The 22,127-nt window shown below is 47.9% G+C and overlaps 1 protein-coding gene across 1 annotated transcript in view; it reads right to left on the reverse strand.

Annotated features, from left to right (window-relative positions):
• HTT (huntingtin) overlaps positions 1 to 22,127 on the reverse strand; it is a 797,032-nt gene that overhangs the window by 763,224 nt on the left and 11,681 nt on the right. The window contains exon 2 of the mRNA XM_029606726.1: positions 6,327 to 6,410. Coding sequence (XP_029462586.1) covers positions 6,327 to 6,410 — 84 coding nt within the window. The remainder of the gene's footprint in view (positions 1 to 6,326; positions 6,411 to 22,127) is intronic.

Here is a 22,127-nt window from a genome sequence, read left to right on the forward strand (position 1 = left end):
TTGCAAAAGCTGTTATGGATGTGTGTACTGACGCTCAATGAAAAGTAAAGAAAAAAGTGAAAACAGGCCTCCCCTGACCGATTGACAGTGGCTGGAGACCGCCAGCCTTCCCAACCGGAAGGCGTGGATATAGGCAGAGTGTACGCTCTTAGGAAAACAAAAGTCAAAGGCTTACCTGGAATCAGTGAAAACCCATGTACACAGGCAGCTGGGCGGGATGCTGAGTCCATCTGTCTACACTAAGGAAAACAAGATTACCAGGTAAGTAATCTCAACATTTCCTGGCGTGTAGCCAGATGGACTCAGGACAAATGGGATGTACCAAAGCTTTACACCCCGCCTGGGCGGGAGGCTGCCTGAGGACCATGCAGTACCGCCCTCGCAAAAGCCGAGTCCTCCCTGGCCTGGACATCCAGACGGTAGAACCGAGAAAAGGTATGGAGGGAGGACCATGTCGCCGCTTTACAGATGTCCGCCGGTGACAGCATCCGGGGATTCAGCCCAAGACGCCGCTTGGGCTCTGGTAGAATGAGCCTTAACCTGTAGAGGTGGAGCCTTCCCAGCCGCCACGTAGGCGGCTCTGACCACGTCTTTAATCCAGCGGGCAATGGTGGGCCGAGAGGCCGCTTCACCTTGCTTCTTCCCGCTGTGTAGGACGAACAGATGGTCTGTCTTCCGCAGGTCTTGAGTCATTGTCAGATACCTGGGCAGCAATCTGCCGATGTCGAGATGGCGTAATAAACGGCCTTCTTCAGATTTCTTCAAACCTACCGTGGTAGGCAAGGATATGGTTTGGTTAAGATGAAATTGTGAAACCACTTTAGGGAGAAAGGAGGGAACCGTCCGAAGATGGATAGACTCCGAAGTGATACGTAGAAAGGGATCACGGCAGGACAGCGCTTGTAGTTCAGAGACGCGGCGTGCGGAGCATACGGCCAGCAGGAATACCAACTTCAGGGTTAGAGACCGTAGAGACAAGCCCCGAAGGGGTCGGAAGGTGGATCCCGCAAGGAAATCCAGAACCAGATTAAGGTTCCATAAGGGTATAGGCCACTTTAGTGGCGGACGAATATGCTTGACGCCTTGCAGGAAACGAGAAACATCAGGGTGCTTGGCGATAGTCTTGCCACCTCTCCTGGGCCCATAGCACGATAGTGCCGCTACCTGAACCTTGATGGAGCTGAGGGAGAGACCCTTCTGAAGCCCATCCTGCAGGAAATCCAACACAATAGGAATAGTGGCGGCATGTGGACTGGTGCCATGAGAGTCGCACCATGCTTCAAAGATTCTCCAGATCCGTACGTAGGTGAGGGATGTGGAAAACTTGCGAGCCCGGAGGAGTGTATTAATCACAGGCCCCGAGTAACCCTTTTTCTTCAGTCGAGCCCTCTCAATGGCCAGACCGTAAGAGAGAACTGAGCCGGATCCTCGTACAGAATGGGACCTTGACGTAGAAGGTCCCGGAGAGGAGGCAGGGGGAGAGGCTCCCCTGCCAGCAGGTGTCTGAGGTCCGCGTACCAGGGTCTTCTTGGCCAGTCCGGGGCCACCAGAAGAATTAGGCCCTGGTGTGACCGAATCCTGTGGATGAGGGCACCCAGTAGAGGCCACGGGGGAAAGGCATATAGAAGAGTCCCCGGAGGCCACAGCTGGACCAGAGCATCGATGCCGTGCGAGCACGGGTCGCGTCTGCGGCTGAAGTATCTGGGTACCTGAGCATTGGACTTGTCTGCCAGTAAATCCATGGCCGGGATCCCCCAGTGATCGACAATCATCTGGAAAGCTGTGGGGGACAGCTGCCACTCGCCTGGATTCAGGCTTCCCCTGCTGAGGAAGTCTGCTGTGGTATTGTCCTTCCCGGCAATGTGGACGGCGGAGATGTCCCGCAGATTCGCCTCTGCCCAAACCATGAGTGGGGCGATTTCTAGAGATACCTGTCGGCTTCTGGTTCCGCCCTGACGGTTGATGTAGGCCACCGTGGTGGCGTTGTCGGACATCACTCTGACAGCTCTGTGCCGCAGCCGTGGAGCGAAACGAAGGCAGGCCAGTCTGACTGCCCGGGCTTCCAGGCGATTGATGTTCCATGTGGACTCCTCCCTGTTCCAGCGCCCTTGCGCGGTGAGTTCTTCGCAATGTGCTCCCCAGCCGCTTAGGCTGGCATCCGTGGTGAGCAAGATCCACGTGGGCGAGGACATCCGCGACCCCCTGCTCAGGTGGTCGGACCGCAACCACCACCGCAGCTGGGTCCGAACATGGACCGGTAGAGGGAGGTGCGTGGAATAGGCTCGGTGATGGGGGCTCCAGCGAGAGAGCAGGGAATGCTGTAGTGGTCTCATATGGGCTCGTGCCCAAGGCACCACGTCCAGAGTGGAGGCCATGAGACCCAGAACTTGCAGATAATCCCAAGCTAACGGCCGACTGGTTCCCAACAGATACTGGATACGCTGCCGAAGTTTCAACTGTCTCTTGGTCGTAAGACTGACCGTGTCCGCCCGAGTGTCGAACCGTACCCCCAGATATTCTATGGACTGGGAAGGCTGTAGGCAGCTCTTGCTGAGGTTGATGACCCAGCCCAAGCTTTCCAGAAGGACGATCACCCTGTCGGTTGTCCGCAGGCTCTCCACTCGGGATTTCGCCCTGATCAACCAGTCGTCTAGGTAGGGATGGACCAAGATCCCGTCCCGCCTGAGTGCCGCCGCCACAACCACGATCACCTTGGTGAATGTCCTTGGGGAGGTGGCCAACCCGAAGGGGAGAGCTCGAAACTGGAAGTGGCGGTCCAGAACCTTGAAGCGTAGGAAGCGCTGATGATCTGGATGTATCGGAATATGAAGATAGGCTTCGGACAGGTCTAATGCCGTGAGGAACTCTCCGGGCTGGACTGCGGCTTTGACGGAGCACAGAGTTTCCCTGCGAAACCTCGGCACCCGTAAGTACCGATTGAGGGATTTGAGGTCCAGCACAGGCCGAAAAGTGCCCCCTTTCTTGGGTACTATGAAATAAATGGAATAGTGTCCAGAATTCACTTCCCAGGCAGGCACTGGGAGGATGGCGTTCAAGGTCAGGAGCCTCGTCAGGGTGGCCTCCAATGCTGCCTTCTTGAGCGGGGAACATGAAGACTCCACAAACTTGTCCGGAGGAAGATGATGAAAGTCCAGATAATACCCCTCTCGGATAACTGCGAGGACCCACTGGTCCGACGTGATCTCGACCCATCTGGGGTAGAAGAGGGTCAACCTGCCCCCTATGGCTTCGTCCCCCAGATGAATCGGCAAATTCTCATTGTGGGATGCGACCGGGACCCCCGCCCGGCCCGTTCCCCCGTCTGCGCAGCCTGGACCGAAAGGACTGATTCCTGGCCGGAGGACGCGGCGTCTGGTAGCGCCCTCTATATGGAACAAATCGCTGTGAACTCCTGCCCCTGGAGGGCCGGGGACCGGAGCGCTGTCCCCTCCTGGACCGGTCTTCTGGTAGGCGAGGCACCCCAGGAAGCGACAAGCTTATCAAGGTCACTGCCAAACAGAAACGAGCCCTGAAAAGGCAATTTGGTGAGGCGAGACTTTGAAGGTGTATCAGCGGACCATGGCTGGATCCATAGGTGTCTCCTGGCGGCCACGGAAGACGAGATCCCCTTAGCCGTGGTTCGAACCAAATCCGATGCGGCATCGGTGAGGAAGGAAAGAGCGGGCTCCATGTCAGCCGCCGGAGCGTTGTTCCGGACCTGAGACAAGCAGGCACGAGTGACCACCGTGCAACAGGCCGCAATCCTCAAAGAAAGAGCTGCCACCCCAAAATTTTGCTTCAGAATGGCGTCCATCCGCCTGTCCTGGGGCTCCCTGAGGGCCAAACCCCCTTCCACAGGAATGGTAGTGCGCTTGACCACAGCGCTAATTAAGGCGTCCACCTGAGGGCATGCCAGGAGGTCCTGGAGAGCCGGTGCCAATGGGTACATGCCTTTCAGGGCCCGGCCCCCTTGAAATGAGGCCGCCGGTGCCGCCCATTCCAAATCAATGAGTTGCTGAGCTGCCTGCAAGAAAGGAAAATGGCGGGCTGTAGGACGAAGACCTTCCAGCAGGGGGTTCTGCGCAGAAGGAATCGAAGCACTGGGTCCAGTGATATCCAACTCCGCCAGACACTGAGACACGAGGTCCGAGAGGTCCTCCTTAGGGAAAAAGCGCCGCATAGTCCTATATGGCGCAATCCCCGGGGGGGTGTCCCCTTCGTCCGGGAGTTCGGACTCGTCCGGTGAAACCTCCTGGTCCGAGTGATCGGGACTGTCCAATAGCGGGAGGTCCCGCTCCCGAGAAGGCTGCGAGGGTCCCGGAACAGGATCCCTAGAGGCTGCCATCATGGCGGCAGCCGCAGCATGCGCCGTAGACGCCGCCACCGCAGGAACCGCAGCAACCACCGGAAGAACAGGCGCAGCAAGGACCGTAGGGGCAGGACGCGAAGCCGTCTGCATCTGGACAAAGGCATGAATTCCCTGAAAAAGATCCACCCAGGAAATGGAAGCAGCCTCAAAACGCCGGGGTACCAGATCCCCCGGGATTCCCGAGCGGTCGAGACTGCCTCCCAAATCCGGGGTAGCCGCAGGTGAACTGTCAAAAAACTGCGGCTGAGATTGGTCCTGGCCGGAGGGTCCCCCGGCCGCCGCACATTGGGTACACAGGGAGTCGGGGTCAGTACCGCGCGTGGCACGAAGGTGGCATGCGGAGCAGAGGCCCAGAGCTGAAACGTCTAGGGCAAGTGGCGGCGCAGCTGCGGCCGCGAGCTGATCCATGAGCAAAATATAGCAAGCGTGCGCTTCTTATGCGGCAGCAATAGGCGCAGGCTAGAACAGGCGCACAATAGCAATAGGATGCGGCAGCAATAGGCGCTGAATAGAGCAAGCGCACAATAGCAAAGGCAAGCGGCAGCAATAGGCGCTGAGCAAAACAAGCGCACAATAGCAACAGTAAGCGGCAGCAATAGGCGCTGAGTAGAAACAGGCGCACAATAGCAAGAGTATGCGACAGCAATAGGCGCTGAAAATAACAGGCGCACAATAGCAACAGGCTGTGGCAGCAAGAGGCGCCAAGCAGAATAGGCGCACAATACTAAGCAGGTAGCAAGATACACCTAATGGCAGACATACAGCAGCAATATGCGGCACATACTCACAGTGGCAGCCAATAAGCAAGAACAAGGAGGAAAGAAAGCCGCGCCCATTACAGGCGCGGAATACCTGAGTAAGGCCACAAATGGCGTCCTCCACGGCTTGCCACGCCGCCGGTCCTCTAGATAGCGGAGACCTGGGTGAAGAGACGTACGCCTTACCAAATCTTCAGCGCTGCCGGGCAGGATCACAGGCGGTCTCCGGCTGCGAGGGGAAAGGGCCGATACCTTTCACCGCCTCGGTTGAGGCAATGCACCCGCCACCTCGTCCACGCCGGGAGCGAGGGCCTCGGCGGGACCGAGGACTTTCACCTCCGGGGGACCACGGCAGTCACCCCGGGAAGCTCAACTGGGGGGCACGGCCAGAACGGCCCCTGAGGAGCGCGGGGCTCAAAAAGGTGTTGAAGAAAGGTAAAGTAGAATCTAGAAGAGAAGAAAACAAAAATGAAAGTAGTCTTGGAAAGCACGCTGAACCAGCGTGCAGGCACTCCAAACTGCTTTGGAGACGGAAATTACTGAACAGCTGCGCTTCCTGTGGGGATATATACACGCCCCCGTGCTGACGTCAGATCCGTCTCCAACTGCTAGCACGCGGATACTATCCCATTTGTCCTGAGTCCATCTGGCTACACGCCAGGAAAAGCCAACTTCTTGAACTCTGCTGAGCTGCAGAAGGAAAAAAGACGACACATCCAATGGTTTCGGTGGGCTTCAACAACTTAAGAGCTACAGGGATGAAGCAGCAGGGTAATTAGCACTCATGAGCTGTAAAAGGCAGCTTACACCTTTCCAGAAAGCTCTGGAATAATCTGTCCATTATATCATTTCTCTCTATCTGCCCTAATGTGAACAAATGAAATGTATTCAACCAAATTATCCTCAGTTTCACATAGTAAACATGGTCTTTTGTAATTACTAACTGCTCATTCCAATCACGTGGTGCTAAAACATTCCATTTATAAATTCAGCTTCCACCATATCAGATACAAATCCCAACCACCATTTCGAGACAATCCATCAGAGATCGGAGGAGCAGAGATTTTACTAGAAAAAGGTCTATGCTTAAGAAAAAGAAAGAAAAAAAAATCATGGAACAGAAAAGTAAATATTCTGAAAATAAGACTTTTCAGGCTTAAAGCTGCAGCACTAAAATAAAAATACATAAAATGGATTACCTTAAAGACTGAGCAATTATGTTTTCACATATTGTCAGACAGTGGTTCACACGATCCTTCTTGGTGGTTGAAAGCTCTTTCTTTCTAAAAAGAAAAGAATGATTAGATTAAAATGAGATGCTCCCTGAAACAGGGCACAATTTCACAGCACCTAGGGATAGAGAGTCTCACTTATCATACAATGACGACATGTAGGAGCCAGATTTAGGGTGCACAAATTCCAAGCCCTCAGGGGAACAGAGGCCTGTGGTCCCCATTTGATGACTCACTAACATGGGAGGGTAGTGTTAAGTTAAAAAAAAAAAAAAAAGATGGGGAAATAGCTTTCTCTATCCATAAATGAAGATTCACGATGCCATAAATAGATACTAGTTCAATTGAATGCACAAGGAAACAGGAGAAACTATTGGGCCAAAAAGAATAATCCAAACCATATATTGTAATCATAATAAAGAATAAGAGATGACTCCAATTTAGAGATTGTGACTTGCACATTCACTAGCAAGACCTATTCAAAGGTGACCTAAAATGCAAGTTACAACACCAGCATTGTAGTAACAATTGCTGCTAACCTCTCTCTCTTCTCATCCCTTGCCAATTCCACTACAATGTACCCTCTCTCTACCCCATGTATACATCACTCCCCCCACAAACCCTTACCTCCCCCATATCCCCGCTCCCCAATTCACAGCAAACACCTCATACCCATCATGGTATCTCCCTTTGCACAATTCTTAGGCCTCTTTACCATAGCAATACTTCTTTTTAATGCCCAATCTATTTCCAAAAAAGTTCCGCTTCTATTTGACCTGCTTACCGACACTAACCCAGACATGTGTGCCATCACTGAGTCCTGGCTCAAGGACACTGACCAAGTCTTCATCAATTAGCTACCTACCCAGTCCTACAATATTTTCTCAATCCCGAGACCCAAAAAAAAAAAAAAAAAAAAGAGGCGGAGGCCTCATTCTCGCTGCAAAAAAACATCTCAATCTTAAACCCCAAAAAATCACTGCCCCCCCATAAACTTTGGCCTCTTCAAAGCCAAAGAGCTTCAGGTTTGCCTCATATACGGCCCCCCCCCCCCCCAGGGCAGCTTGATCAGGATCCATCCCCCCTCATCGAATTTTTATCAGACAACATTACTATTGACACACCTGCCATAATTCTAGGTGACTTCAACCACCATGTAGATGCCCTCCCCCTCTCTCCCCATCCTGCAAACTCTTCCTGAACACCCTTCAAGGTATAGGCTTCAGACAACTGAACACAACCCCCACACACAAAGAGGACATACCCTTGATCTGATATTCATTAATGCTAACATTCAATCTCACCATACCCCCTCTACAATCCTGGTCCCATGGTCCGACCACTCCCTTATAAATACTCTCCTCACCATAAACACCCCCACCCCCAACCTACCCTCTCCTACAGCACTATCTCCTACCGTAAACCCTGCTCTACTGAAACTCATTACAGCATTTGAAGAAAAATCACCGTGTATTGACATTACCAACCCTGATACTTCACTATCATCATGGAACAATCTCACCGCCACCATAGCCGATGAAGTCTGCCCTATAGTAAAAAAGAAAATTTCCCACAACAAGTCAGTAGAAAAAAACCTTGGTACACTACTGAATTAAAAAAACTAAAAAATGAATTGAGAAATAAAGAAAGAGCCTGGCAAAAAACCCCATCCCCAGCTCACACAGCTGCCTACAAATCTTCTCTTCACTCATACAATCCACCCTAAAAGCAAAACGAGCGTACCATTCCGCCAAAATACACGATTACCAATTCAACTCCAATGCTCTCTTCTCTTGTCTCTGAACTTACCACCCCCTCCCCCCCTCCCTCCACTGAAGAAAATGCCAGCACTAAATGCGAGGAACTTGCCATGATTTTTAAAAACAAAATCACTAATGTCCTTCAGTGTTTCCCTGGTAAGCCCTCCCTAGTCAACTCCCTCCCCAAAAACTCAAGCGCCAACCTTGAGTCCCTTGAACTCACCTCTCCTAAACAGATTGAACGAATCCTCCAAAAGGTTAAACCTGCCACGCATTCATCCGATATAATTCCCACTAAGACTCTTCTTTCCTTCCCCGCCACATATCAAAACTACTAGCTGACATAATAAACTGCTCCCTCTCACATGGCAAAGTACCCGACCCCCTTAAACATGCAGTAGTCAAACCCCTCCTAAAAAACCTAACCTTGACCCCAGTATCCCAGCTAACTATCGCCCTATTTCTAACTTGCCTTTCATAGCAAAAATAATGGAGAAAATAGTCAATACCCAGCTTACTGAATTCCTTGAAGAGAACAACACCCTTCACCCGGCTCAATTTGGCTTTCGTAAAGCCCGTAACACTGAAAGCCTCCGTCTTACCCTTTCTGACACTATACTCAAGGGATTGGACCAACTACTGTACTCATCCCCATCACATTTGGAATTTTTATCCCCAAGGATTCCAGATTACATTTTGTTTCCTGCCGAACTTTCATCCTATTTGATTCTCTGCCATCCTTAACATATATTGCCACCCCTCCACCAATCTGATCTGCTGTGTCACGTCGATATTTTTACCCTGATATTACAATGTCCCATTGATTATCCTCCTTCTACAGGTGGCTGCAATGCTTATATCTGTATCTCTGTTTAATGCCATAACTTAACTCTCCAATCTTATTTTTAGCTGATTCAGCTCTACCGGTTACCCATCAGCTACTCCAGTATTTCCCGTTATCATGGCATTCCCCTAAGTTTATTTTGAGGTTTCCTCCTATATAGCCCTATGTTTTATATTACTCCTCAGTATATCTCTATTGTACCAAATGTTCTTTGTTGCTTCTTGTTCATTATACTTCATGTTCTTTGTATCCGCCTCACGGCGACTGTTCAGTTTATATGTAAACCGGTGCGATATGTATCCTATACAGGAACATCGGTATATAAAAATTAAAAATAAATAAATAAATTTTTCAGACTTCTGGCATTCGGGTACAGATCATTTAAAGTATGTTGCTTATTTATATATCTATTTTAATGTGTATTCACAACTTATTAGCAGCTGATACAGGCAGTTTGGCGTTTTTCATATCTCTGTGCTTGTTCTGTCCCCAGTAAAGGGTACATATTTGTGTCTGTATACACAAGCCCTCTTATGTTTTCCACAGCCCCTCCTTCCTAATACTTGTGACACTTTATGTATCCCAGAACAAAAGTCTGAGAGCCCTGCCTTTAAAGAGAGTTTGCCTTTAACAGAAGCCCCCTCCCTTCTGTTCCTCCCATTGGGAAAAGGATCTGTATGCCTTCTTAATATAACCTGGGTCCTTTCAGGTGCCTTATTGGCTGAAGGGACTGCTCTTCATGTTCCCTCCTGAGTCCCTTAGGTCCTGGGCTCGCTGTGATTGGTTCTCGCCCCTTACCTCAGCCTGAGGAGATTTTCTCCTATGTTCACTTTCCAAGACGGAGGGTCGGTCCCAGCTAAGCCAGTAGAAGACTCACATGCCTGTAACCTCGGTTACATGAACAGCTTTTTACGTTCCTCTTACTGTTTTAATTAGAAAGACTAATCAGCTTCAACCCCTCGTTGTCCTTCCCTGCGTCCTAAGAAACTTCACCTACCTTCCCCTGCCTTCCTACAGCCACAAAGATCTCTGCCAGAGGCATAGACGTTTGGAAACAACATTTGTAAGTAATCAGAAATTATCTTTACAATAAATGATTTCAAACATTAAGATCTTTGTTTTGAAGACTGATTGAGAGGAACGTTAGCTGCTTTGGATGAGGGAACTTTGAAAGTTTCTGTGAAACAAGCAGTATAAAAGCTGTACAGTAAAAGGCTTTACAGTTAAGAACTGTATAGTGCTCTTTATTTAAATCCAGTCTACTTCAATTTTTACGATAGTCTATCGGTATATTCTATCTTCCCTGTTTTGCCAGTATGCTTTGAAGATGCCTCCTTCTAAACTATGCAATTCTAAGCAACTATCTGCTTTCCCCTTCCTTTTCAAATGGTTATACTCCTGGGGAACTCAGAGCAAAAAAACTGAAAATTCTGCACATTTGAAAAACAATATTTTTTGAAAATTATTCTGCATTTCAGTGCAATCCAGTATTTTCATGAGGAGGAAAACAGGAACAGAGGCAGAGGTCAAAGGTGGATTCACATCTCTACCTACTCTAGGCCAAGGGCAACAACCCACGGCACTTGACAGCTAAGCAGAAAATGACAGCCGCCATTACCTGAATCAGAAAGCTAGCTCCAAACCTCACATGCAGCAGCAGAAGTCGCATTTAACCAAACATCTCCCGCTGCTGTGGGGCCGGTCTCACGTAGCAGGAGATGACGTTTGGTTAAAAGCAACCTCTGCGGCGGAAGCCAGAGTCCGCTCAGCTGTCCAGTGCCAGGGCACACATGTCAAAAGGCTGCAGGCTTCTGGCTCAGAACAAATGGAAATATGAATCCTCCTTGGCCTCTGCTCCTGTCCCCATTCTCCTGCTTTCCCTTCATACCTCAAGCCCCCACAAGAAACACTCTCTCCCTCATTCTCTCCCCCTCATTCTCTCCCCCTCATTCTCTCCCTCATTCTCTCCCCCATGCCACACAGCTTCTGCTCTCCATGCAGGAACATCGCCTGCAATGTCTCCGCTCTCCGTGCACATGCCCATGCCGCAATGGTTCCACTCTCCCAGCGCGGCAAACTCGCTCATGCCACAATGCTTCCGGTTTTGCTTCCTCTTCTGGCAGAGCATTTGGAAGGGAGATGTATTCAGCTGCAGTGGATTCTGCAAGGTGAGGGAGGAAATCTACAGGAAAGGAGAATTTCTGTGCAAATTGTGCATTCCACAGTAGCGCAGAATTCCCCCAGGACTATGGTTAGCACCAGCAGCCAGGTTCTACCCTGATTAAGTTGGAGCTCCTCTAGTCTGAATAAGCTTCTCCATCCCTCCATAAAGTTCCCCAGTTCTTTTTTTGTAATTTAAATTTTTATTGTTCCGGTTGTTGGTCAAACATGAACGAGTTGTGTACACAGGCACAATGAACCATAAAATACAAACAAGAAAGTATCCAACCCTAATTTTCCTGCAATGTATACCTTCCCCCCCCCCCCCCCCCCTCCCCATTCCCTTCTGGTCGTGCATTCCTACATTTGTATATCGTAATTGTCCACAGTTGCCTCCACAGTACTGCTGTCAGGAAGCATAGTCTTCCGAAATCATTTGGCGAGCTCGGACTCCATCCATTGTTCATAGGATTTCCATAATTTCTGAAATTGCTCCAGCCTGTCCTGTCGAATTGCAGTTAGTTTGCTTAGATAATAAATTCTAGACAATCTCTTCCAGACATCCGCACCAGTGGGGCATGCCACTTGTTTCCATGCAGCGGCTATAGTCATTTGGGTTGCTAAAGCCACCTGGGTGATCAACATCTGATGCTCTTTGCTAGTGTCCAGATATGGAAAAGTAAGTAAATAGCATTTAACCTCTTTCAATATCATTGTGCCCAATATTACAGATAGCGTCTGGAATACCGAATCCCAGAGGATACTGATACCCGGGCACTGTCACCACATATATAAAAACGTACCTTCTTGTTTGCAATCCCTCCAACATGTACTAGATAAAGTAGGGTATCATATACCATCGGTACAACAGCTTATACCCATTTTCCACAAGAAGAGCAGATACTGAGCTTCTCCTAATACGCTGGTAGCAGTTATCCCACTCTACATCCCCTATATCCTCCCCTAACTCTTTTGTCCAGGCATGAATGTGTTTAGGGTCATGTCACCCAGGAAATGTTAGGGTCATGTCACCCAGGAAATATAAATATATCTTAGAGATCAATTTCTTAGTTCTCCCCTCCTGAGAGCATAATCCTTCAAAAGGTGATTTACCAAGCTGTAATTGTTGCTTAACCTTGGCATGAGCCATATATAGTGTACTAATTGGGAATACATAAATACATCAGTGGGAGGCAAATTATATTTTTCCTGTAATTTTCTAAAACAGATTGAGTCATTAGGATCTATGAGTTGCCCCATCACGTGAACGCCCAACCTGTGCCATCGATGGAATCCTCCTTTTTTGAGAACTGGGGGAAAGTCTCTATTCTCACAAATAGAAGAGCTTCTGTAAATGGTCTGTGGACCTGCAAAATTCGCTTCCATTTGTCCCATAATCTGAAAGTGTGTAATGTATAGGGAGACATTTCTCAGCCCATTGTCCTATTATGTCATGGGAGCCATACTTATCCTATATCACACCGGAGCACCAATTGCACTCAACATATACAGTACATACACTAGAAGTGCAAGAATAAGTCTTTTCTGGTCAAAATTCAGAAATAAATGATTTTGCTTTTATTGCGGCTACTCCTCTTAATTGAACAAACTTGTGCAGCGAAACCCCCAACACGGACCCGTGTTTCGCCAGTCCGGCTGCTTCGGGAGGGGGAACAATTTTAACAACAAAGGTCTGAAATAAACAAAAACATATAAAAACCAGAAATCAACGAAATGGGAAACCAAAGCAGATGATGACCAGACAAAAACATTGTATATTAAGACGTACCTGTGTCAGTGTCAGCATAGATTTTTGTATACATTTTTCATCAGGAGCGCACTCTAGCAACCTTAGAGGCAGGGATTTAAACGCTGCCATTTTGGCGCGAAACACACGCACCAATGGCAGAGCCGGCTACATTAACCAATCATCGTTGCCTAAAACATGACGTCAATGTACTGTCAGAGAAAGTGGAAGGGGGGAAACAAGTTGCAGATATATATATATCTGCAACTTGTACTTGTAAGGAACTGAGAACTAATCCATGGTCAAGATCTCTTTGAGAAAATTCAATATTAGTGATATGCGATATCCACGGGATGAGAAACTGTGGTCTCCACAGAATTCCTCAAATACTCGCCAAATCCTAATGTATGCTAGTTAGAGGTTTTACATGCCTTTAACATTGTTAATATTACCACTGAAGAGTACTCTCTCCCACGCAGGCATACCTTTTCAAGGACAAGGCCATAAGAGAATGGAGACAGACCTCCATTGGCACTGGACCCTGCCACAGCAAACCTCGCTCCCTAGGCAAGAACAGATGAGTTCCACTTAGTAGTCTTAAGTCTGCATACAAAGATATCCTCAGCTAACCCATGGCCACCAGGATGATCATGGAGGAACAGTCCCCTGTCTTCCTTATTACTTTGCCTAGAAGAGGGAAGACATAGCAAGCTGTGACTCCGTCAAGGACCGAGAAGGGCATCTACTTCTGCAGGACATCTGAAGAACACAGCTTTGGCGTTCACCTGAGTTTCCATTAAGCTGACGTCCGCGCACCCCCATTGATCCACTATCATATGGAAGGTCACTGAGCTCATCTCCTATCTCCCTGCATCCTGTCTGTTTCTGTTGAGGAAGTCGGCCCGGAGATTCTCCTTCCCAGCTATGTAGGAGGCTGACAGAAGGAGCAGATTTTCCTCTGCCCACTCAAACAACTGGGCCAATGTGAGGCTGCAAATCCCCCCCCCCCTCCCCCCACCCGCTTGTTTACATATGCCATTACTCTGGCATTGTCTGACAGATCTTTGACTGCTTTTCCTTTTATCAGAGAGAGAAAATATAATAAAGAAAGTCTGATGGTATTTGTTTCTAGTCCATTTATTGACCAGAATGCTTCTTCCTTTGACCAGAGTCCCTGGTTTATATGGCCCTGGTAATGGACTCCCTATCCCCTTAGGCTGGCTTTCCTAGTCATAATTATCTAGCTGGGAAATTCTAGGCCTACTCCTTTCTATAGACTGGAGGTTCTCAGTCACCAGCTCAGACTCCATCTTACTTTCAAGAGTAGGTGCAGCCTGAGCAGGTAGTCCTGATAAGTAGGAGACCAACGCAACAGTAAAGCTTACTATAAAAGGGCACACATGATCTCTGGCATATGGGACCAGATCCAAAGAAACTGTCGCTAGCCCTAGTAACTGAAGATTACTAGGCACTTGTGATGCCTGCTGAGAGTAGAAGGCTGTTAGGGGAAAATATTTCTGTTTCTCATTTTGTATCAAAACAGGACACCCAAGAAGAGAGTAGTACTACATGATCAGTTTTCTCAGTGGAAAAAGGAAAACAGTGGAGTGTCTCATGGATCTGTACTTGGACCTGTGCTTTTTAATAAGCTTATAAATGATCTGGAAAAATGGAACGATGAGCGAGGTGATCAAATTATTCTGAGTTGTTAAAATCAGAAGAGAGTTGTGAGAAACTGCAAGAGGGCCTTACAAGACGAGGAGACTGGGCATCCAAATGACAGATGAAATTTAATGTGGTCAAGTGCAAAATGATGCACATAGGTATAAGGAGGCACAGCTACTAGGGAAGTCTACTGTTGCCGGCTGACCCCATAGCAGAACCTCCAAGCCCTGGTTATCGAAGTAAGCCTAAAAGACCTTATACTCCCCTGAATCTACTAAGTGAGTCTGCCCAGTACTCCAGAGGTATGCTCTGTGTATCTGAGGTAAACCTAAATTTAAAAAGTAAAATTTATTACTTAGCTGTCAGCATGCTGCAAAATGCCCAAATCAAGTGCATTTCCTTAGGCATGGGAAGGAGAAACAGAAGTTCTCTATATTTATGGAAAGCTCTGGACTTCTGCGTCTATGGCGCCGTCTGCGCATGATATCATATCTGCGCCGAAGACGGAGTCTGCGCACAACCTAGCGCTTCCGGCGCCGGAGAAACTTACGCGTACGGCGCCGACTGCAGAAAAACTTATGCGCACGGCGCCGAACACATTGGCGCCGATAACCCTGTGCGCGCGGGATCAAGAAGATACGCGCATACAATTACAACTGCGCACAAATCTACTTCCGCGCACAGATCTACAAGCGCGCATAAGTCTATAACTGCGCATAAGCGCATACCTGTGCATAACTATATATCCACGCATAAATCAAAATCAGCGCATAGATCAAAATCTGCGCATATAAACCACAATTATTCACCTCAGAACTTAAGGACAGAGTTGAAACGAAAACGATACTCTTCACACAGCCCTTCTTCGGAGGCTGAAGCCACAGATACTCATTCATCATCTGATGACTATCATAAGTACTCAAGTCACTCCCATTTTAAAAAATTAAAAAAGAGGAGTGCTACATGGGAGATAAGTCCTTCGACTTCTAAATCATCTCGTAAAGTGCCATCTACTGCCTACTCAAAAAGAGCAGTGGTACATATTTCTTCCTCTAACACTTCTTCAGATTCGGAAGACTTAAGAAATACTTCAGTCAATAAAATACAAAAGGATGGGGAAGTTCCAGCTTCACCGCAAACAACTATCCCACTACAACAAGACATTCGTATGGTAATGCCCTCTCATACAAGAGAAGCATTTTTTCAATTGTCTCAATCGTTAGCAGGATTTTATGAGATGCTGCAATCATTCAAAATGACTAATATTGATGATGACAATGCTACGAAACAAAGCACAGTCTCATGAAGAGCAGTCGGCAGAGCCACCGACATCTCCCATGATAAACCAACCAGCCTCGCCAAATCAGGTACATGATACATCTTTTGATTCTCCTTCAATACAAACATCCCCATCATCATCGGTGGGATGTCTGTCTGATCCGCAGGACCAACTACAGGAGCCGTATTCCCCTCCTGAAGACCTTACATACCCAAAATTCCTAGAAAAAATGGGTACCATTCTACATCTAGAGGTCCAAAAAGAAACAGACCCTAGAACAGAAATTCTTGGTCTGCTAAAGATTTTTGATACTCAAGTGGAACCAACATCTCTTCCACCACAAGAAATCCTGCATTCAGTCTTACAAAAATCCTGGGAAACACCTTATACAATTGCAGCCGTTTCCAGGAAAACAGACATAAAATTTCGTATGAAGAAAGCATCACTATACACTCTACCACAATTACCTCACGCATCAATTGTAGTAGAGTCGGCGTTGCAAAGGTTCAAGAAAACAAAGTTGCATACCACTTTCCCAGCGGGGAAAGACAACAAATATTTAGATGAGTTTGGCAGGAAAATATTTCATAACTCAATATTAACTGCAATTATGCAACATCAGTTCTACATGGTACAATATCTATATGAATGCATGCAAGCTATGAAAGGTATACATTCCTCAGTGGCGGAACAGATACCTCAGCCTCTTCATGATATGGAAGAGTGTTCTCGACACCTCTTGAGGTCAATCTATGAAGCACATGAAACATCATCCAGGGCATCTGCAACAGCCATTGCAGCCCGAAGACTAGCATGGTTACGTTCAAGTTCGATACGTGAAGACTTGCACGAAAAACTAACAAACCTCCCATGTACAGGAGATAACCTGTTCGGAGAAAGATTTCAGGACGCAGTAAGTAAATTAAAAGAAGAAGCTCTATCAGTACAATCTCTAACATCGAATCCTATTTATTCGACTACACGTCGTTATGTGGGATCCACTCGTAGGCAACCATATGCCAGAAGACCCTATAGATCTTATCAATCTTTTCGTACCCAGCCATACCCGTCTTACCAGCGTCCTGCTCCACAAAACAATACATCAAATCAATGAAGAGGTAAACCACGTAACCAGAGACAGCAGGCACAACAGCCGACTGCTGCAGCAAAAGCAACTTTGTCTTTTTAGTTACTCAGCCGCCACCACAACATCAAGCTCCTCCGGGCAGAATTCGTTCTTGCCTGAAAGCATGGGAAACAATAACATCAGATCAATGGGTTCTGGAGATAGTACGTCAAGGTTACCAACTACAATTTGTCACAAAACCCATCTTGCCTCATCTTTCCACACTCAAAACTCACAGTTCCCATCCACAACTGGGGGAGGAAATTGCTTTACTTCGCAAACAACAAGCAATTCGACAAATCCACCCACACTCCAATTTAGCAGCATTTTATTCTCCGTACTTCCTCATACCCAAGAAGTCGAGGGGACTTCACCCCATACTAGACCTAAGGGAATTGAACAAATTTCTCATCAAGGAGTTCAAAATGGTGTCTTTGAAGTCAATTCTTCCTCTCCTTCAGACAAACGACTGGATGTGCTCCATCGATCTGAAGCATGCTTACACACACATTCCAATCCATCCATCCTCGTGGCGTTACCTATGCTCTCGCTACAGGCATCAACACTACCAGTACAAAGTTCTTCCCTTTGGCCTTTCGGCTGCACCCAGAGTATTCACCAAATGCATGATAGTGGTGGTGGCTCATCTCAGGAAACAAGGTATAACCATCTTTCCATATCTGGACGATTGGCTCATAATAGCCTCAACTCCAAACATCTTACTGGATCACCTCCATCGGGTGATACACTGTTTGCAAGAACTAGGCTTGGTGATCAATTTTCAGAAATCACACCTACAACCAACCCAACAGTTGCAGTTCATAGGCGCATGCCTGGATACTACGTGCAACAGAGCATACCTCCCAGTCGACAGAATATCACATTTCCGTCAACTTCTACACACCTTGAAACATACTCAGAGGCCGTCAGCAAGACAAGTCTTGGTAATTCTGGGCCACATGGCAGCGGCGAACTTCACGGTTCCCAACACCAAGTTATACATGAGACACCTACAATGGGGTCTAAAGCGCAAATGGAAACAGCATTCACAACCATTGACGCAGAGGGTATCGCTGACCGCAGAAATGAAAAAAAGATATAGCATGGTGGCTCCTAGATTCCACCCTGTCCAAAGGAGCGTTGTTCATCCCCCTCCTCACAATGCAGTCCTAACCACAGATGCGTCTCGCAAGGGATGGGGTGCACACATCGAGATTTTCGAAACCCAAGGGTTATGGACGATCTCAGAACAGAATCTACAAATAAATCTACTGGAACTCAGAGCGATTCGCAATGCATTGCGAGTCTTCCAAGACCACCTGAAAGGGCGCAGGGTCATGATCTACACAGACAACCAAGTAGCGATGTTTTACATCAACAAACAAGGAGGGTCTGGTTCATGGTCCCTCTGCAAGGAGACTCTGACAATCTTCGAACACGCTCACAAGAATTGCATACATCTCCAAGCAACTTACCTACCTGGAATTGCAAACACAAGAGCGGACAGACTAAGCCGCATCTTTCATCCTCACGAATGGACACTCAATACAGAACTAGTCCAGGACATATTTCTACAGTGGGGAACACCTTCGATAGATCTCTTTGCAACAGAGACCAATGCACAGGTTCCCAACTTCTGCTCCATATGACCAAGCCAATTCAGGATCGCCCAAGATGCCTTCCTCATTCCGTGGACGACAGGCCTTCTCTATGCCTTTCCTCCCATACCTCTCATAACAAGAACAATTCAGAAGTGTATAGCGGACAAAGCTCAACTGATACTCATAGCCCCGGCCTGGCTGAGGCAGCCATGGTACAGTTTCCTGCTTCGACTATCCATCAAGGATCCAATTCTATTACCGAATCGTCAAGATCTTCTCAGCCAAGATCAAGGGACACTTCTACACCCGCTACACTCATCTCTACACTTCACAGCTTGGAGATTGAGAGGCTCCTCCTGACAGAACAAGGAGTTTCCACTTCAGCACAATTCATTTTGTTACAATCAAGGAAACTCTCAACCAGGAAAAATTATAGCTATAAATGGAAACGCTACTCTGCCTGGTGCACTTCCAACGGTGTACCACCATTGGACTGTTCCCCGGAATTGCTCATTGATTATCTTCATACACTATATGTAGCTGGTCTAGCAACATCATCCATCAGAGTTCACCTCAGCGCCATAGGCGCCTATCATAGACCAATCAATGACATTCCTATATCCAATCACCCATTACTGATTCGTTTCATGAAGGGTTTAACACACATTCGTCCTCCGATATCCAAACCTCCAGTTCCATGGAACCTCAACATAGTTCTGGAACAGCTCATGCTTTATCCCTTTGAACCCATGGACTCGGCACACATTAAATACCTCACCTGGAAGGTGGTATTCCTGGTTGCAGTAACTTCAGCACGACAAGTTAGCGAGTTACAAGCTTTGGTCCATTATCCTCCATACTTGCAATTTCATCACCAGAAGGTAGTTCTATGGACTCACCCGTCCTTCCTACCCAAAGTAGTTACCCCATTCCATCTCAATCAGACAATGGAATTACCAACGTTTTTCCCTAAACCGCATGCAAACGATAGGGAAAAGCTACTGCACACACTGGATTATAAGAGAGCTTTAACGCACTACAAAGACAGAACGAACTCGGACTCCCGTGTTTCTCAACTCTTTGTCTCCTTTGACCCAAAGGCACCTGGACTACCAGTGGCTAAACGCACCATCTCCAGTTGGATAGCGCAGTGCATCAAATTCTGCTACGACAAACAGAATTTACATTTACAATCTACTCCTAAAGCTCACCAAGTTAGAGCAGTAGCAACCTCCTTAGCACACCTGAAGAATGTGCAACCCATAGACATTTGCAAGGCAGCTACATGGTCATCACTGCATACCTTCACATCTCATTACTGCCTTGACCAGCAAACAGCCATTGATGCGAAGATAGGGCAAGCAATACTGCAATCTCTATCCTCCTGTCCACGGTGACTGCCACACTGTCAAAGATCACGTCCAAACACATATATCATAAATGACGTGATCGGGAGCTTGGGACTCCCATGACAGCATGGCTAATTCAGCCCTGCTATCGACGGGAAAAAGCAAGTTTGCTTACCGTAAACGATGTTTCCGTAGATAGCAGGTTGAATTAGCCATGTTGACCCACCCTCCCTCCCTGGCAGTCACCTAGTCTTCGACTACAGCTTAATTACAGACTGAGGAGATTCCTTTACTTTTCTGCGCGGGAACACACGCGCAGCCGCAGAGAGCAAAGCTCTGTTCTCTGCTTCGACAAGCTCCGCCTCCCGGGCCTGATTGACAGATCCCATGACAGCATGGCTAATTCATCCTATCATCTACGGAAACATCGTTTACGGTAAGCAAACTTGCTTTTTTAAAACTTGAGCTTCCCCCTGCTGAAGCTTCTGAGGGAGGAGCTAATGGTATCTGCCCACCTGGGGATAGAAAATGTCCTTCCACAAATGGTGGCTGAACTGATTCCATCAATGAGTCCAATTTTGGTTGGTCTTCCCTAACCAGGAGAAAGGGACGTCATCTTCCTTGTGTGCCCAAACCTGGTACAGAATTTCAAACAAGGCAAAGGGTCCTGCAATACTGGGGACCTGCTTGATCCCACAGTCCACATACTTTTTGCCTCTAAACATGGTGCCAGACCAGGCTGCTTGCCTTTTGCAGTACTGCCTCTCTTGCTAATACTGCAGTACTCCCATGGTGACAGTTGTTGCTGCCTGCTGCGGGTCTGTTGCTTTCGACAACCTCAGTACTCAGGCTGCTCCCGCAGTGCTTTCCCTGTTGCACCAGGGATTTTTATTTTAAACTAGAGCACCACAGTGCACAAACGAAGCTCGCCCTGAGAGAAGATAAACGCCGCAGTCTAAGGCACTTCCTCTACATCCCTCTTTCTCCAGTAGGACTCACCTCTCCTGGGGCAAATGACTTCTGAGCTTGTTTCATGCTGCTTGACTTTTTTTTTTTTTTTTAAACTTTGTCTCTCAATCTGCTCTAAACAGGACAGCTTGGAAGACAAAGAGGGGAGGCAGGAGAAAAGAAGTAAAAGGGAGAGGGAGAGAAAGAGAAAGAGCACGGAAGGCCCTGAAGACCCTGCCCAGAATTTTACTCGCTCTGTCAGAGGGACCCTAAGACTCCCTCTTTGCAGAGCCATTCCCTGACTCCTAAGGGTACTGGGATCAGGCTCTAGGGAACTGAACCAGGAATACCCTGGGAGGTAGGCTTCTACAGGAGCAAAGAATGCTCTACCAGGTGTGCTCTGAATCTAGGGCTTTGGGAGCTCAGTGACCAGCCCTCACTTGTCTTCAGTTGCTGGAGAAAAAGAGCCTACTAGCAAATGTCTAGAACCCCACCCCTCCCTTATAGCCCAGAGTGAGGTCATAAAAGAGGTGTCCGCTGTCTCACAGCCCGATCCAGTAAAGTCCGTGGGAGAGCGGACGAACGCCTGCTCTCCCGGCGCACGCACCGGCCCTTGGCCGGTGCGAGCGATCCAGTATTCAAAAGAGGCGACGCGGTGCAAACGAGGGAAAGGAGGCGCTAGGGACACTAGCGCGTCCCTAGCGCCTCCTTTTGGCCTGGAGCGGCGGCTGTCAGCGGGTTTGACAGCCGACGCTCAATTTTGCCGGCGTCGGTTCTCGAGCCCGCTGACAGCCACGGGCTCGGAAACCGGACGCCGGCAAAATTGAGCGTCCAGTTTTCGGCCCGACAGCCGCGGGCCGAATTCAAAAAAATGTATTTATTTTTTTTTTAACTTTTTTTTACTTTTGGGGACCTCCGACTTAATATCGCTATGATATTAAGTCGGAGGGTGCACAGAAAAGCAGTTTTTACTGCTTTTCTGTGCACTTTCCTGGCGCCGGAAGAAATTAGCGCCGACCTTTGGGCGGCGCTAATTTCTTAGAGTAAAATGTGCGGCTTGGCTGCACATTTTACTTACTGGATCGCTCGGGAATACCTAATAGGGCCATCAACATGCATTTGCATGTTGAGGGCGCTATTAGGTGCTGCGGGTGGGCCGCGTGTTTTCCTCCCCTTACTGAATAAGGGGTAAGGGAAAACACGCGTCCAGAGCAGGGTGACAGTGCGCTCCGACGGAGCACACTTTACTGGATCGACCTGTCAGTGAGCCAAAGAGAGGAAATATTCTA

The sequence above is a fragment of the Rhinatrema bivittatum genome, chromosome 1 (genome assembly GCF_901001135.1).
Source record: "Rhinatrema bivittatum chromosome 1, aRhiBiv1.1, whole genome shotgun sequence".
Lineage (NCBI taxonomy): Eukaryota > Metazoa > Chordata > Amphibia > Gymnophiona > Rhinatrematidae > Rhinatrema > Rhinatrema bivittatum.